General features: G+C 48.4%; 1 protein-coding gene across 1 annotated transcript; it reads left to right on the top strand.

The window, feature by feature from the left end:
• The first annotated feature begins 6,542 nt into the window (after positions 1-6,542).
• NPTX1 (neuronal pentraxin 1) lies at positions 6,543-13,218 on the top strand. The gene is made up of 5 exons (XM_020813582.3): positions 6,543-7,260; positions 7,675-7,882; positions 8,943-9,187; positions 10,648-10,827; positions 12,834-13,218. The coding sequence occupies exons 1-5, from the start codon at positions 6,754-6,756 to the stop codon at positions 13,053-13,055; spliced, it is 1,362 nt and encodes a 453-aa protein (XP_020669241.1). The 5' UTR covers positions 6,543-6,753; the 3' UTR covers positions 13,056-13,218.
• The last annotated feature ends 2,708 nt before the right edge of the window (positions 13,219-15,926 follow it).

The raw sequence follows: 15,926 nt of genomic DNA, 5'->3' as shown, positions 1-15,926 counted from the left end.
CTAGAAGACCTCCCCCTAAGCTATGCGTTTGGCTGTACAGGGGAGGAGGGCAGCCCCTCTAACCCCGATTCTGCCACGGCTTCCAAACTCCTTGAATATTTCACTCTTTGACTTTGTAAATCCCGGAAGGGGAATGTGTGGGGGGCCCTACAGATGTTGCTGGACTCAGAACCCTAACCGATCACCAGACTCCCTGACGGAGCGGGGCAGGGGAGAATGAATAGCACCCCCCCACACTCCTCCCGCTGCGCTCCTCGCTCCATCCTCAGCCCCTCGGCCTCTCTCCACCACCTGCACGCTACAGTACCCTCGCCGTTTGCCTCCACTTTGCCTTGCTCGCCCTTTGCTGTGAAAGTGCTGGCAGCTTTCCGCGGCCGCTGGCGGGAAGGCGAAGAAGGGCAAGGGCAGAGACTGGAAACATTCTCTCTCTCTCTCTCTCGGGCGCGCGCGGGCGCGCTCTTTGGACTGCACTTCCCAGAATCCCCCCGCCATCCATGCTGCCTAGGAAATTCTGGGAGCTGTATAGTTCAGAAAAGGAACATCCCAAAGCTCTGCGGCAGACAGGCAAGCCTAGAAGGGATTGGCAAGGACGGTGCGGGGCACCAGCAAGGTCTGTGCGCTTCTGGAGGCACTTCTGGCCCACCGAGCCCCGGGCGCGCCGGTCTCAAGCGCTGCTCTTTGAGTGCGCAGGGAGGAAGTAGGGCACCAGTGACGGGGGGCGGGGTGGAATCGTGGGAGGAAGGATTAAGCAAGGACGAGGTTAATATTGCCTTGGCTGGGCTGATTAATACCGAGGGAGCTGCAGATCAGCGACATCTGGGGGGAGCCATGCCGAGTCCGCCATCTCCGGTGTAAAAAGCTGGTGTAACAAGATGACGAACCGACCGCATACCCAAGCTGTGGTCTACGTGACACAATCCGTTGGTGTGTCTTCCTAAAGAGCATTTCAGGACTTCCGCGGACCTCCCCCTAAGCCTCAGTGCCGAGCAGCCACCCTTTCATTCATCCTGGTGATTTCGTGTAAAAAGAGTTGTGGCCTCACCCACACGATTACAGCCAATGAATCACCCGGCAGAGCTCCAGTCGAGCACTTGGGCCCGCTGGCTGGTTGCCCAGAACATGTGCGCTTGTTGGAAGGCTGGATTCGCTTCTCTGCTTCCCGGCTTTGACTCTCCCTTGATGAAAGCTTTGGCTGCTGTTGGTATCTTTCCCCCTGGCAGGGAGGCAAAGCGCTCGCTCCCTGTGGGGCGACTGTTCGGTGCAGCTGCTAGTTAGCGCCCGAGGCTGGCTCCATACTCTCTCTCGCCCTCTCCCCTTGGTGGATGTGTCAGAAGCACCCCTCCTCCTACGAGCGCCTTGCCTCTGGCTTCCATACTGCCAGGTTTTGCTCTGGTCTAGAAGCTTTTTCGCCTTGATACACCCAAGGCAGCCGCTCCTTCGCTTAATTCCTTAAGGAACCAAGTCAGTTTCTCAGCAAGAAAAAGACCAAACCTTTGTGTAGATTTCTTGCTACATCCGCATTTAAAGCTCTAAAAAAAGGAAAACAGAGGGGGGATGGGGGGGGGAGAGACCTACCTTCAAAGAAAAAGGGTGGGAAAAGCTGGGGGCGGGGGAGATACAAAGTGGTTTACAAAGGAAATTGTGTGTGTGTGTGTGTCTCTCCAGGAAGAAGCAGCTAAGGCTTCAACAAGGAATTGTTTCTCAGGTCACCAGCATGAGCTGGAAAGACACGGATGACAAAACAGAAGGTGCCAGCCTTGAAAATGGGAACAACCCAAAATGTGGGTGGGGTGCCTCCTCTCTTCTGCAAAGGAGAAAAGCCCCATGACTCTCACCCAAAGCCAAAGGTGAGTGATAACTCCCAGTGTGGGGTATTGGATAGAATAATGGGACTCTGGAGAACAGGGTTCAAACCCCCCCCCTTGGCCGTGGAAACTCACAGGGGGAGTGGAACTGGTAGAACCACCCCTTAAATATCTCACTTACCTTGAAAACTCCGTTAGGATTGCTTTAAGTCGGTTCCAACTAGATGGCACAGAACACACAAAAGAAACTACAAATATAAGCTAGTTTTTGACTCAGCAGGGGGTCTTCATCAGCCTGCCATTGCCTTTGATTTCTGTATATTTCAGAGACATGGCAGAATGCTTAGTTTTAGATGCCATTGGTGAGCTGGATAGCTCAGTGGTTTTAGGTATCTGGCTGTGGAGCCAGAGGTTGGGTGTTCAACTTCACACTGTGCCTCTGTGAGAAGAGCCAATCTGTGTAGCCTTGGGTAAGCTGCCGAACCCCAGAGCGGCCGCAGAAGGAAGGGACAGTAAAACACTTCTGAGTACCCCTCTCCCTTGGAAACCCTATTATAGCTGGCTGGATAGCTCAGTGGTTTTAGGTATGTGGCTGCTGAGCCAATGGTTGGGAGTTGGATTCCACTCTGTGACTCCTAGGAAAAGAGTCAGCCTGTGGGCAAAGCTGTACAGTCCCAGGGTACCCCTAGATGAAAGGAACCACTTCTGTGTGGTCTCTACCAAGAAAACCCTGGAAAGGGTCATCGTAAGTTAGAATTGACTTGAAGGCGCACAGTTATTGTGAGCTTTAGATATTTTAGATGCCTATGCTGAGGTTTTAGATACCTGGTTAAGAGGCTTTGATTGTGAGCCAAGTCTGGATAGCCATGTAGGATGCGGTAATGACACCTAATACCTCCTTCTCCCATCACTTCAGATCCTCTCTCTGCTTCAATGAATATTTGAAGCAATAAGCTCCTGTTTAAAAAAAAATACTAAATGAGTGAGAATGATACAACTTATGAATGGAAGAGAAGATGCTTGGAACAACATTCCGAACATTACATTATGTATGAGAGATGCTCTCTCTATAGTTTCTGTGTAACCATAATAACTGGAAAAGGCGCACAAATCTTGAGAGTTCGAATATGCTGATTAATGCACCACATTCCCACAGAGCATGGACAAGTTACTCTTTTGGAGTACAACACCCAGCCAGCATTGCCAAGTCCTGGCTGGGAAAGTCTGGAAGTTGTACTCCAAAAAAGCCGTTTTTACAAACTCTCAGCTCAAAGAAAGCCCAGGGAACCAATTTACATTGCAAACATTTCTTTTCACTCAGTTTATTCTTATGTGGCATCAAGTCACTTCTGACTTATGGTGAACCTATGAATGAATGACGTCCAAAATGTTTGTCCTGCTCAGCACTTTAGAACCCAGAGCAGGGGTTCCTTTATGGGGTCAAGCCATCTCATATTTGGTCTTCCTCTTTTCCTGTTGCCTTCAAATTTTCCTAGCATTATTGTCTTTTCCAGCAGAGTACTTATCACATCCTTAAAGAAATCTGAACAGAGCAATCATATACACTGAAGGAAGCACTAGGAATATTTTGTTTGTACATTGTATACCTGGGGCAAACCTAACAGGCAGAGTAAAGCAACCTTCTCTTCAGCAACATGTAAGGAAGGTTTGGGAAACTGCTCTGGCTCACACCTTCCATCAGCCCCATCTAACTGCGAAGGCATTATGGGAACTGTAGTCGCTCCAAACATCTGCAGATATATCTCCCATTCTTGCCGCACAAAATAGTCCAGCCGAAAAGGCGTGCGGGGGTGTTTCTCCGCAGCTCAGGCTTGGACTGCTGGGCGGGGAGGAGACTTGAGGAGGCGGGAGCCCCCTTTCTCCTGAGCGCGGCGGGCGGGCTGGCTTCGCCGTTTAAGGTGGTCCGGATAGAGAGCAAGTCGGGTCTCCGGGCATCGACCGTCTTGTGGGTCAGGAGCTCAGCGCTCCGCCGGGCAGGCTGCGGAGAAAGCAGCTGCCAATCGACTGACTTTCATGGGGCTGTTCCCAAGTCCAGAGAGTGAAACGCACATACTTACGCCCACACATCTGGGCATGGGGGTTGTGATGGAGAAGAGGCCTGTCTCACGGGCCGATGGCTCGCCGCGGCCGTACGGCTGTGCAGGCGGCCCTATGGGCTACCCAGCAGAAACATCCGCCGCCGCCATCGCCACTTCATCCTCCTTCCCTGGTCAATTCAGTGCTAGCGACTACCCAGAGAAAGGGGGAAAGGGAATAAAGTAGGGGAGCGGAACAGAAAAATCAATATTATTGACCCTTCCTTCCTTCCTTCCTTCCTTCCTTCCTTCCTTCCTTCCTTCCTTCCTTCCTTCCTTCCTTCCTTCCTTCCTTCCTTCCTTCCTTCCTCTTTAGAGATGAGATTTAGGGGACGGTTACTTACCCAAAGGCTCTGCAACCCAACAAGGCTTCTCTGACAAGTGCAACTTTAAAAATAACTGGGATCGGGTGCTAGATATTGGACAGGAAAAAAACGCGAAGGGAAGAGGCAGCAGCGGCGATCAGACCCGAAGTAAATTGCCCGCCGGGGCTAGACTAGGGTGGGTACAAGGGAAACCAGGGGACGTATGGGCTCCCCGGGCGATTTGAAGGACCGGGAGAGGGTGTCTTTCCTAATTCTCCAGGCTCTCTGCTCCTCTCCATCTCACTAGGTCTGTGCGGGGAGGAAAGCCTGGGAGCCCCTCTCTCTCCGCCCCTTGCGCTCTCTTTCTGAACCAGCCGGAGCTCTCCTGTTTTCTACTGAAACACGAGTCCACCACCACCACCACCACCAATCATCCTAGAAGGCTCGCCGCGTGGTGACAGTTTTCGTCCACGAACAGGCCCTTCCCAGCTTGCGGCGAATCTCGCCCTACCAATCTGTCGTGTTCAGCACAAGCGGATTCAGGGCATGGGGCGGGGAGTGGGTGATCGGGAGGAAAAAAAGGGGGGGAGAAGGCGACAGCGGCGGGGGAATGGAGGACGACTCTCTGCTGTGCTTGTTTGCACAGACCCACGAACACATCCTTCCCAGGGTGCCAATTTTTTTTTTAATGCATAGCCCTTTTCAGTGGGGGCAGGTACTGTAGTTGTTAGCCAAGTACCTCCAGGCAGGCAGGCAGGCAGGCAGGACGGGTGAAGCTGAGGCTGGAGCGGACTCTATGCCCCCACTATCCGCTCCCGGAGGCCCAGAGGCGCCGAGGTGCTGAGCGGGAAGGGATCGGGTGTCCTGGCAAGTCGAGGAAGCAGGCGCGCTTCATTGAAGCGCCGGAGCCACGACGCCGCGGAGGAGGAAATGAGTGTCTTCCGCTAACGGCTCCGAAGGCTCACCCCTGGGACGGAGGCTTCTTGCGGGAAAGCTCTGCTTTCCATCCAGCGCGGCTGGGAAGAGGGTGCGGGCAGGGTGGGTGGGTGAGTGGATGGGGGAGCGAAGGGGAAGAAGGGAGAAGAACGGGAAGGAGCCCGGGGTTGCTCGCCTTTGCCCGCGAAATTTGGCTCGCCCGGCGCTCGGCGTCTTGGCCCGAGAGAAGCCCGGGTGGCCGCGGGGGACGCTGCCGCCTGTTCCCTAAGCCGAGCGGCTGAAACCGGAGACGAGCGAGCAGCACCCCTCTTGAGTTTTACTACAGCCGAAGAACTGGAGCGACAACACGGATTTGCTAAGGAGAGCAGAGCTAGATTGGAAGCAGAGCTTCCTTCGAGTCAGGATTTCATACTCGTAATACATACACATGTATTGTGAGCATGTGCAAAGCTCCCATATCACTCAGTACTAATCACAGTGAGCTTCGGAAAGCGAGAATCAGCATCTTTTTTAAAAAAAACTAACATCTGATTGACTAGTTCCGAAGCAGAGGAGAATTCAGGGTTGCGGGAAAGACGCCGGCTCTTCAGCGAGGGGAGAGACATGTCGCTCCTGTCGGCACGCAACAGTGCCATTGCCTCTTTCTCTCCCCCCCCCCCCATTTTTCTTCCTTTTCTTCCCCCTTTTTGTTTTTGCCAGCATCCGTATCCGCACCACATTTTCCTTCTGCATCCTCTCTGTCTGCCCTCCAGGCATTGACTCATTCAGACCTGCCGACAAGGTTGCCTCTTGCCATGAACATATGACAAGATGAGTGACACTCTCGCATTTGCCATAGTGACACTTACGCACACAGGGGATGCACACCATATACTCATGAGACGCACTCCAGGTGCCTTGTGTGTGTCACTGAGACACAGACACACTCCGTTTCCAGCGCTAACCAGATTCCATCTAGCAGGCGCACGTGGCTCCACAGGACCCTGATCACGGAGAAGCCTAGCTTTCTCTCTCACACACCACCGGCTCTCTCTCGAGCAAAAGCGTGCCTAGTGGCAACCGGTGCACACATTATACAGTGGAGTTACATGCATGAGTTTAACATTAATTTTTTAAAAAATCATGCATTCACACATTCACACCCTACACGTGGAGTTCCACCTTACAGCCCTTCGAGCTGCACTAGGATCTCCCAAGGGCCCGTTTTACAGGTCAGGAACCCCAGCCCAGTTGCTGCGCTTGAACACCGCCGAGGCGCATGGGTATCGTAAAGGCCCTTTCAGACATGCGGAGGCGAAGTTCCTCCTGCCGCACATGCGCATGCCATAAGCAGCTGGCTCTTCCACGCCGTCCTCCCCGCTCTCCCGCCCCCCGATATCCTCCCCCACCGTCCCATTCACAGTCGGGAAAACAACTTTGCTCCATCACCCCACCTGGCCAGTACCACCTGGACTCTCAGTTAGGCCTCCTTAAACAGGAAGCGCAATGGTCACAAGGCAATTAAAGAGGGATTCCACCCTGTGCTGACGTCAGAGGCCGCGGCGCCCCTCCCGCTCGCTATAAAAGGACTCCGCGTACCGCAGTCGGCTCAGCAGTCCGGGGGACAGTTCCATGGTGCTGAAAGTAAGCTCTGGGCTTCTGGGCTCCCCGTCTGTCAGGAACTTTGCCCCAGCCATGTTTGCAACGGTGCGGTGCAGCTTGGTGTTGGTTTCTTTTTTCTTCTGGGAAGGATGCGCCCAGAATTTCGGGCAGACTCGGTTTATCTGCACCTCGGTGCCGGTGGATATGGACATGTGCACTTCTTCCATGCAGAGCGGGGGCAGCACGGAAGACCTGAAGACCACCGTCCTCCAGCTGCGGGAAACGGTGCTTCAGCAAAAGGAGACCATCATGAACCAAAAGGAAACCATTAGGGAACTGACCACGAAGCTGGGCCGGTGTGAGAGCCAGAGCTTGCTCGAGACCCTGCCGGGGGAATCCAAACCAGGTGGGGGCAGGAAGCAAACCGGATCTTCCAAAAACACCATGGGAGACCTCTCCCGGACTCCAGCGGGCGAGACCTTGAGCCAACTTGGGCAAACTTTGCAGTCACTTAAGACAAGGCTAGAAAACTTGGAGGTACAACTTTTCCCCCTTTCTGTTATTTCTTAGCGCTAGGCAAAGAGACAAGCCTGCCATGGCGTTGGGTCACCCAACCCGGGCGATCTTCCATATCGCTTTTAATGGCGCAACCCTTTGCCCCGCTCCAGAGGTAAAATGTCCGCAGTAAAATCTCAAGCACTCGCGCCGCCCGCCGCCTCCCGCCCGCCCTCTCCCCTTCCCCGCGCGCCTCGGGAGTGCTTGGGTAACGAGCAGGTCGGGCGCTTCCTTTTTAATGAAGCGATGCTCTTTTGCTTGGTAAGCTCTAAAGGAGTTTAGCGGTCAGGGTAGCCAGCATCAGAAGGCGTCTCTGCCTAACTAACGCTGCGGTGTGTTAATTTGGTTTGCAACAATCCACTTATTCTCTTTGCTTCTCCTCCCCACCTTGCACAGCAATTTAGTAGGATGAATTCTTCGAGCCAGACCAATTCCTTGAAGGATATCCTCCAGAATAACATTGACGACTTAGAGAAGCAAGTGTTGTCCCGGATTAACAGCCTGGAGGAAGGAAAGTACAACCCCAAGAACGAGTCGGAAGAAAGAGGGAAAATAGAAAGCACTTTAACTTCCCTTCACCAAAGGATCAGTGACCTAGAGAAAGGTAAACAGAAAAGAAGGAAAGAAAGAAAGAGCGAGCCAGACTGGGCTGCAAGGGTCAGTGGTATTTATTCAGAACCACACACTTGGCAGGCAGGATTGCTCCCCCCCCCCAATGTCCCATCAACTCCATTTTCTCCTTGCTCTGCTTTTTTTAAAAATTCAAACAGATGACAGATGAATGTTTTCCATTTAATCATGAGCAAATTCGGCTCTGTTGTTTGATTGCTTCCTTGAATTCGCAAACGGAAATTAGTGTTCTGTGGGTGTCTGTGTGCCTATGTATGGAAGTAATTAGGCAATCTGTAATTCTTCCAAAATGATGTTTCTCTGACACAAAGCAAAAAATTACCGTCGCTCCATTAATAATGGACTTCAGACACAACACCTTCAGCTGGCCAACCTCTTCTGCTGAAATGCATCGGGGTCTACCCTCTAAGTGACCTAGGATGAGCTGTAACATATTCTTAGCCCTGAGAGCAATTAGTACATTTTAAACTTTAACCAGACCAGTTGTGTCCATTTGAACCTTCTGCTGTTTTCTTTGTTCTGGATGGAATTTGTGTTTGTTAGCCCTTTAAAGCTGCATGGCAAATACATTAATAAATTAATGAAAGGTTGTGGGAAACAGGAGTGAGAAAAAGACCCTATTTCCCAAGCATTGTCCATGTGACCAGGATTAGAGTGCAGAAATGTGCTGGAGGGATTTAAACACTGCCATCTTAAGGCTCATTATATAATGGAGAGACAGCGGAATGAGTGAGTGAGAGAGAGAGACAGACAGACATAGGAAGAAATGCTCTATCAGCATAAATAGTTGACGCCAGCTGCTAGCCTCTGTGCTAGAAACTAAATTCAAAGCATTCTTATCCCATCATGTATGTAATTATATCTCTAGTATTATCCAGGTGGGACCACCCTGTAATACAATGCAGTTTTGTGCCTGTCTACTCAGAAGTAAATGTCACTGTGTTCAATGGAACTTACTCCTAGGTTATGTTATTGGATTGCAGCCTTAATATCCTCCATATACACTGGGCAATCATTCTTTTTGTCTTCTCCAGGTCAGAAAGACAATCGGCCAACTGACAAGTTTCAGCTGACTTTCCCTTTGCGAACTAACTACATGTATGCCAAGGTGAAGAAAAGCCTGCCAGAGATGTATGCCTTTACTATTTGCATGTGGATAAAATCCAATGCCTCCCCGGGTGTAGGCACACCTTTCTCTTATGCAGTACCTGGACAAGCCAATGAATTAGTGCTTATTGAATGGGGCAACAATCCCATGGAGATTCTTATCAATGACAAGGTAAGTGTTGCAGCTCTGGTGCTTTAATTTGCCTTGAAAACATTTTACTGAGCAGAAAAGTGGGAAGCTATAAACAAAATAAATGCTGAAAAGATTAACATTAAACTACCATATTTTTCTGTGTAGAAGATGCCCCCATGTATAAGACCCCCCCCCACTTTTCTAATCTAAAATTAAGAAATCTAAGTGGGGCTTAGCAAGTGTAGGGGGAAAGGGATCAAAGCGTTGCAGGATCGCTTTGATCCCTGCTTTTCCCTCCACTTGTTTTCTATCCTCAGCTTACTTCCGTGTATAAGACGACTCTCAATTTTTAGTTTAAAGATTTTAGACAAAAGTATAGTCTTATACACAGAAAAATACAGTATGCAGTGAAAATACTGCACTCTTTCTCCAAGTCTCTCTTACACAAGGTGAACACACTCACAGATCTTTGGTGCTGGTGTCAGTCGCTCGATCAAAGTTATTACAATCCTGGCACACTACTTTGAAAGGGAAGACATGGGAAATGAGTCTAAATCCTTCTTAGTTTCAGTCTCTATTTTGGTCCAGAAAATGCAGACAATTTTTACAAAATGAGTTAGAGGTATTTATATTTAGCTTGCCCTCCAGGGAAGTCATTTTAGAAGCCCTCATTCTCTTCCTTTCTTCTCAACTGCTTAAAATAAGAACAATACCTAGCCCTGCATGTATTTACATTTACCTGGCAGGGAATTTAGGTTTGTTGTATTCTTTATTATCATGGCCAAGATCAAGCAAAGATGTGAATTTTAGAAAGAACTTTGCATACAAAGTAATTTTGTAGGAATTTTCAGGCAAGTGTCTTCTTTATCAGCAGCTGCAGATTTTCACAACTATATTTATTTTATTTATTTTTATTTGTTCAATTTATATCCCGCCCATCTGGTATATTCTACTAGTATCTGGTATATTCTACTAATATATACTACTAGTGAAACCATCAATATCATCCCAAGATATCAAGATATATCACAATAAAAGCAGCCGAATTCTTGAGGTTTTCAGGGGGGGAAATGTGTGTGTGTGTGTGTGTGTGTGTGTGTGTATGGATATTCTCATGCTAACAATGAATATGTCCATATTCTTTCAAAATATAAAAGCTGAGTTGTTTTGAAAGCTGTCCATCACAGTTTTATACCAGCAAACCTGCATCTGGGTCCTTAGAGTTAAAAAAAAAACACTGCTAGCCATGTCAACTCAGTGTATATTCCAGATTTTTGTAGCCCTTTCAGATCTCTATCTGTAGTACTGTAACAGAGATCAGAAGGTCCTGTAGCTGCTCTGAAAATAGGGGGTTGGCGGAGGAAATGTCTCTTTCCTTTATTAAATAAGCCTTACTCAAAAGGAGCAGTTGCTGGGTCTCTGGGACAGTTCACAGTCTTATTCTCCATGATAAGGCTCGTGTGACTGCAGCAATCCTCTTTTTTTTAAAACTTTCTCAGGTAGCAAAGCTTCCTTTTGTCATTAATGATGGGAAATGGCACCACATCTGCATCACATGGACCACTCGGGATGGTGTCTGGGAGGCTTACCAGGATGGCACACAACGAGGCAATGGGGAAAATCTGGCCCCTTACCACCCTATCAAACCACAAGGAGTCCTTGTTCTGGGACAGGAACAGGTAAGGTTGACCTGTGGTGGCACAGACCACTGGAATGTTTCTATGATCTGTATGCAATTTTCATTAATTTAATATAGGATTGATATAGAAGGTGCCGAGAACTCAAAAGTGTGGGTTAATTTGTGTAGGCTTAGATTTTATTTTCTAAATTCTGCCATCCTTCCAAGCTCTGTCATATATACATTTCATGCTGGGAGGTGGGGTTGCGCTAGACTCTTGCACATGGCTGGTGGTTTTGTGTATTCTGTAAGCTCAACAGGTCTCATCATACCTGTGCAGAGGCCTCTGGTGCCAACATGCTCTGATTAGATCAACATGCTGCCTTGGTGCAGCGTGTCTCTGGCAGACACAAGGCTTTCCGCAATACGGAGCTTGGAAAAGTTGCATTTTGGGCTGTGATTCTAGGGGCCATGCATCCCAGAAGTTATAGTCCAAAAAAGCTATTTGTAAAAGCTGTGCTGCAGTGGAAATCCTGTGGGCTCCTATGGGACTCTTGTAATTTGACTAGACTAACACAAAACAGTTCCACCCTAGGGGATACTGCAGATCTGTTTCTAAAAAAAAACTACTGTGTTAGAATGTGGTGATTTTTGTTCTACCTGGGATAGGAGCAGAATGAACTGAGATGGAGAAAATATCTCAGTGGAATTGGAGGTGGGGAAAGGATTCCTACCAAGATGGTGTAAACCGATTTGCTTGCTCCCACGACACCCATTCAAGCACATCTACTCCACCAACCTACACTTAAAGTCAGTGAGAAAATGAATTGGGTGGGCTTTCCAACTGAACAAATTGAACATTTGTCCCAAAAATTGGATCTTCAGAGCACGTTGTTATTTTGTCAGAAGTGGGAATTACAATGGTATATGCAACACAGAGAGATACATATGCACTCCCTGTGTTTCACCAAAGTGATATATACGCTAGGAAGGCCCCCCAGGTAGGCATGAATATTTCACCATGGGGTCATACACCATGGGGTACTCAAACGTCCTTCTCCAATTTCTCACAAAAGCAGGCAGTTATTTTCCCTATCACTTAACACACAAGTGACATAGTTCGAAGCCACCTGCCAACGCACTCACTCAGGCGTACACGGCACACCGTCAGAAGCGGGAAGTCATGGTATCCAATTATTTCATGCTGTCTTTCAGTTCATTATATTTTCACACAGAGGAAAATCTCAAGTTGTAGGATCAAATCTGAGCACAATTCATTTTCTTACTCTTCCACGCCTTCTCTCTCCTTCCCCTCCTCCAGAGAGGCAGCCATAGCACTACGCCATTGCTCAAAGGACGATGTCTTTGTTCACATCGACACAAACAGTGAATGCTGGTTGTTTAAAGTATTTCTTTATACCCTTCTACAAGAAAGATAAAAGCAAAATTTCAAGGCGGTTTCCAGCAAACAAAATGAAATTATGACAGACATACAACGAATTATAATAGATTTGAGGCTGCATTGAATATTTATTTATTTAATTTATTTATTATTTGATTTCTACCCCACCCCTCTAGACAGAGTCTACTCGGGGCGGCTTACAAACACATTCCCTCCCCCATACACTTTAGGAGAGTAAAAACAGGAATTAAAAGGCTCAAGAAAATTAAACCGTCCCTGCCTGGCACTGAACATGTACACAGGTTAGCCTCAAGGAAAAGAAACTCCACAGCTATTCTCCCTCTCTAGCACACTGGCAGGGCTAGAACCAGGAACCATAGCTTCTGTTTTTTTTTTCCTATGGAAAAGGCACTTCAGAAAAAGTGCATTCCCTTCCTGCTATTGAACTCCTCTAATGCAGTCTCTTCTTGCTGACCTTTCTATGTTGCCGTAAAAGCTTTCTGGCTTGTTTCAAGTGCTTACTTTGTCAGGTTGTAGGCTGGACAGTGTTGGGCTATCTCATGGGCGATGGATGGATGGATGGATGTAGAAAAGCATAGAAGCCTTCTCGTTCAAGAGATAGAGAGATGCATTCAACCCTTTTGTTTTCAATTTCTCTCTTCAAGGATACTCTTGGTGGTGGATTTGATGCCACTCAAGCGTTTGTGGGAGAACTAGCCCATTTCAACATCTGGGACCGAAAACTCACCCCTGGGGAGATCTACAACCTCGCCACTTGCAGCACCAAAGCCCTGTCGGGTAGTGTCATAGCCTGGTCCGAGACCAACATCGATATTTACGGCGGAGCCACCAAATGGACCTTTGAAGCCTGCCGTCAGATCAACTAGAAGTGCTGATTCCCCCCCTCCCCCTTTCCCATTTCAAATCCATTCAACCCTCGCTTAACAGACATTCTCCCCACCCAGGAATGAATTATGGAGAACTGTTTTCTTTCTTCTACCTTTCCCCCTCCCTTAAACATTTCTGTTTTTTTTTCCCCAAAAAAGAAAATGACCTTTTATTTTTATTTTTACTTTTGGTCTAAGAGACTTGGGCCACGTTTCTCTGACAACTGCTGTCAAAGGGGAGGGAGTGCTCCTTGTTTCCCTTTCTCCTCCTTTCATCCCTTTCTCCTTTGAATTGAGACCTCCCCCCTCCCCTGCCCTTTTTATGCTTTATGAAATCTCATTACGGAATGGTCTGAATTTTTTTTTTCTGGCTTGCCAACTTCGTTTTTGAAGCCTGAGTGCCTTTGGGCTGGTGCGACTCTTTCAGCACATTTGTCTTCATTTGCATATACTTTTTTAAAAGGATAACTCTATATTCCTACTTTCTTCAGTATCTTTTAAGCAGCCATCCACTGGGGGGGGCAGAGATTTATTTTATATTACCAACTATTCTGTGAGTGATAGAAGGACAGATGCTTTTGAATAACACATGATGGTGGCTTTACTAGAAGACTTGTGTGTGTGTGTGTGGCGTTTAGGACAGTTCTCCTAAGCCTCTTCTGGGGTGGGGGGGTGGTGAGCATTGTCCCTCACTGTGTGCAATCCTTGCTGCGGCCAAGGTAGAAGAGAGCCATCTTTACCCACCAAGGGTACATGTGAGACTCAGGAGCATTGCCAGGCCAAGGATCCTAGGCGGTTTGTCCAGATCCTGGCCTTTTTCTTTTTTCTTTTGGTAGGAGCAGCTGCCTCCTCTCTATTTTAATGGAGTGGCAGTGTGGCTCCTTTTCCTACTCTGCCTTCATCTTGTTGTACAGCTAGAGGAGCTGCCTCCGTTAGTCATTGCAAAGCCTAGGCACAAAAATCTGCAGAACCTTTCCTCCACAGGCAGTGAGTTTCTGCTTCTCCCAAAGCTCGGAGACCTGAAGACCCCAGAGAATTCCCTTGTTCCTTTCTTTGAACCCTACTTTCTCAGTTCCACTGCAGGCTCTTACTTGCCTTCCCCTCCAAAGGCCATGCACGCTGGGCTTCTGGCAGTATAACTGGCTGGGGCTGGCTGGGTGGGTGGGTGGGAGAGATGCGGTTATTTTCTTAATTCCTTTTGTGAGACATTCCCATACCTTTACTCTTTAAGAGCCATAAACCTGAAGGGCTGGAGGGTAGGGAGGGAGGGAGGGGGGAGGGAGGGAGGGAGTGGATAGCAGCAGCTGGATACAAGGCACGCTATTGCAGCCTGATATCCAAGGCCATCACTGCTGAGATGAGATTGTTGCCTTTGAAATACAAATGGGGTTCACTGCAGGTGGCAGGTTGTATGGCATAATGGGCCTGCACTGCCCCACCTTTATTGGGCCCAATGGGACAGGAGGCGTGCTTTGCTTTCATAAAGGTTAAGAACTCCTCCTTTCTGAAAGGAATAAGGAATTGTCTGAGGGAGGCTTGTAAGCAAACTTGTAAAGAAACTGAACAGAAAGCAAATCTTGGTCTGGCCCTAAAGTTCCAGGCCCTTAAGAAGAGGCTATAGCCTCTCCATCCACCTTTTCGCTCTGCCCTGTACAGTATTTTTAAAACTACTAGAGATGACTTACAGGTCACATAAATGGGCAGAGGGGTGGTACAACCCCTTTGCAGGTGACGAATGGCATGCATTTCTTCTTGTTGTCCCCAAGAGAGACTGCTTTGCCTCTGGGAAGGCACCAGCTCTTTTAGAGAAGGGGAAAGGTGTAGCCCTTGGCCTTGGTCCAGGAGAAGGGGGAGGGAACTGTGCTTTGGTTCTGTGGGAGTGCCTCTTTTGTTCCCACTTGTAGTGGCAACGGGTTGCAAAGTGCCGTATTGTTATCAGTGATTCTGTCCCAGTTTGCGGAGGTGCCCTCCAAGATTCTGCAGGCTTACAGGGGAAGCAAGGGGTGCACTGTTGTTCCCTGCATGTCTCAGTAGGTGCCTCAATCGTGTTTTACCTGGTCTAATGCTTGCCTGCATGCATGGGCTGCTGCAGAACTGTGGGGGGTTTGCTGAGCGATAGTTCATGCTTCAAAAACAAAAGTCATCCAAGCACATTTGTAGTGGTCAAGTGTGGCTGGAGAAAAGTGGCTGATGATACAGCGTTGTTCCCCCCCCCCCCCCGAAAAACAGCACTACACTTATTTTTGTAATTTTCTGGAGAAAGGCAAAGAACCAGTTAAAATTCTGGTGACTAGGAAATTGGTGGGAATTGTTCCTGTCAGAGTTCTTGTTTCCCTTGCATAAGTCCTGGGAATCCACAGCTCTCAGGTCACTGCCTGAGCTGCTGTTTGTGCACCTCAACTGTCCAATGTACACTGTGCTGTTGGATCAGACCTTCTGATGGTTATAAAAGTGAATGTGCTTGGAATTGCCCCTTTGATACCACTATGGGCGATCTCTTCCACACTGGGCTTACTGGCGGCAGCAGGGCTGCTTTCATGAACACCGAACAAAGATCTGATCCACCCAAAAACAACCCTAATGTTCAATGCGATTGATGTTCCCTCTCTTGCACTGAGTAATACATGCCTCTCTCAGGTAATGTCCTTTTATAAAACAAAACAAACGGAGCACTAAACAAGTGGTGTGTGTGTGTGTGTTTGCCTAAATACTCTCTAGTAGCCACCAAACACCTCTTCTTAAAGAGGTGATCGACTGGCTGCTGTCACAAATGTAGTTCTACTGAGAACTGTAAAAAGGTGACCTCAGTTTAAGCCAAGAGTGGAAAATGTGTGACCTTTAACTGTTGTTCAACTACAGGTCCCAGCAGCC

This window comes from Pogona vitticeps, chromosome 2 (genome assembly GCF_051106095.1).
Source record: "Pogona vitticeps strain Pit_001003342236 chromosome 2, PviZW2.1, whole genome shotgun sequence".
NCBI classification, from domain to species: Eukaryota; Metazoa; Chordata; class Lepidosauria; order Squamata; family Agamidae; genus Pogona; species Pogona vitticeps.
This window is presented reverse-complemented; position numbering and strand designations above follow the sequence as displayed.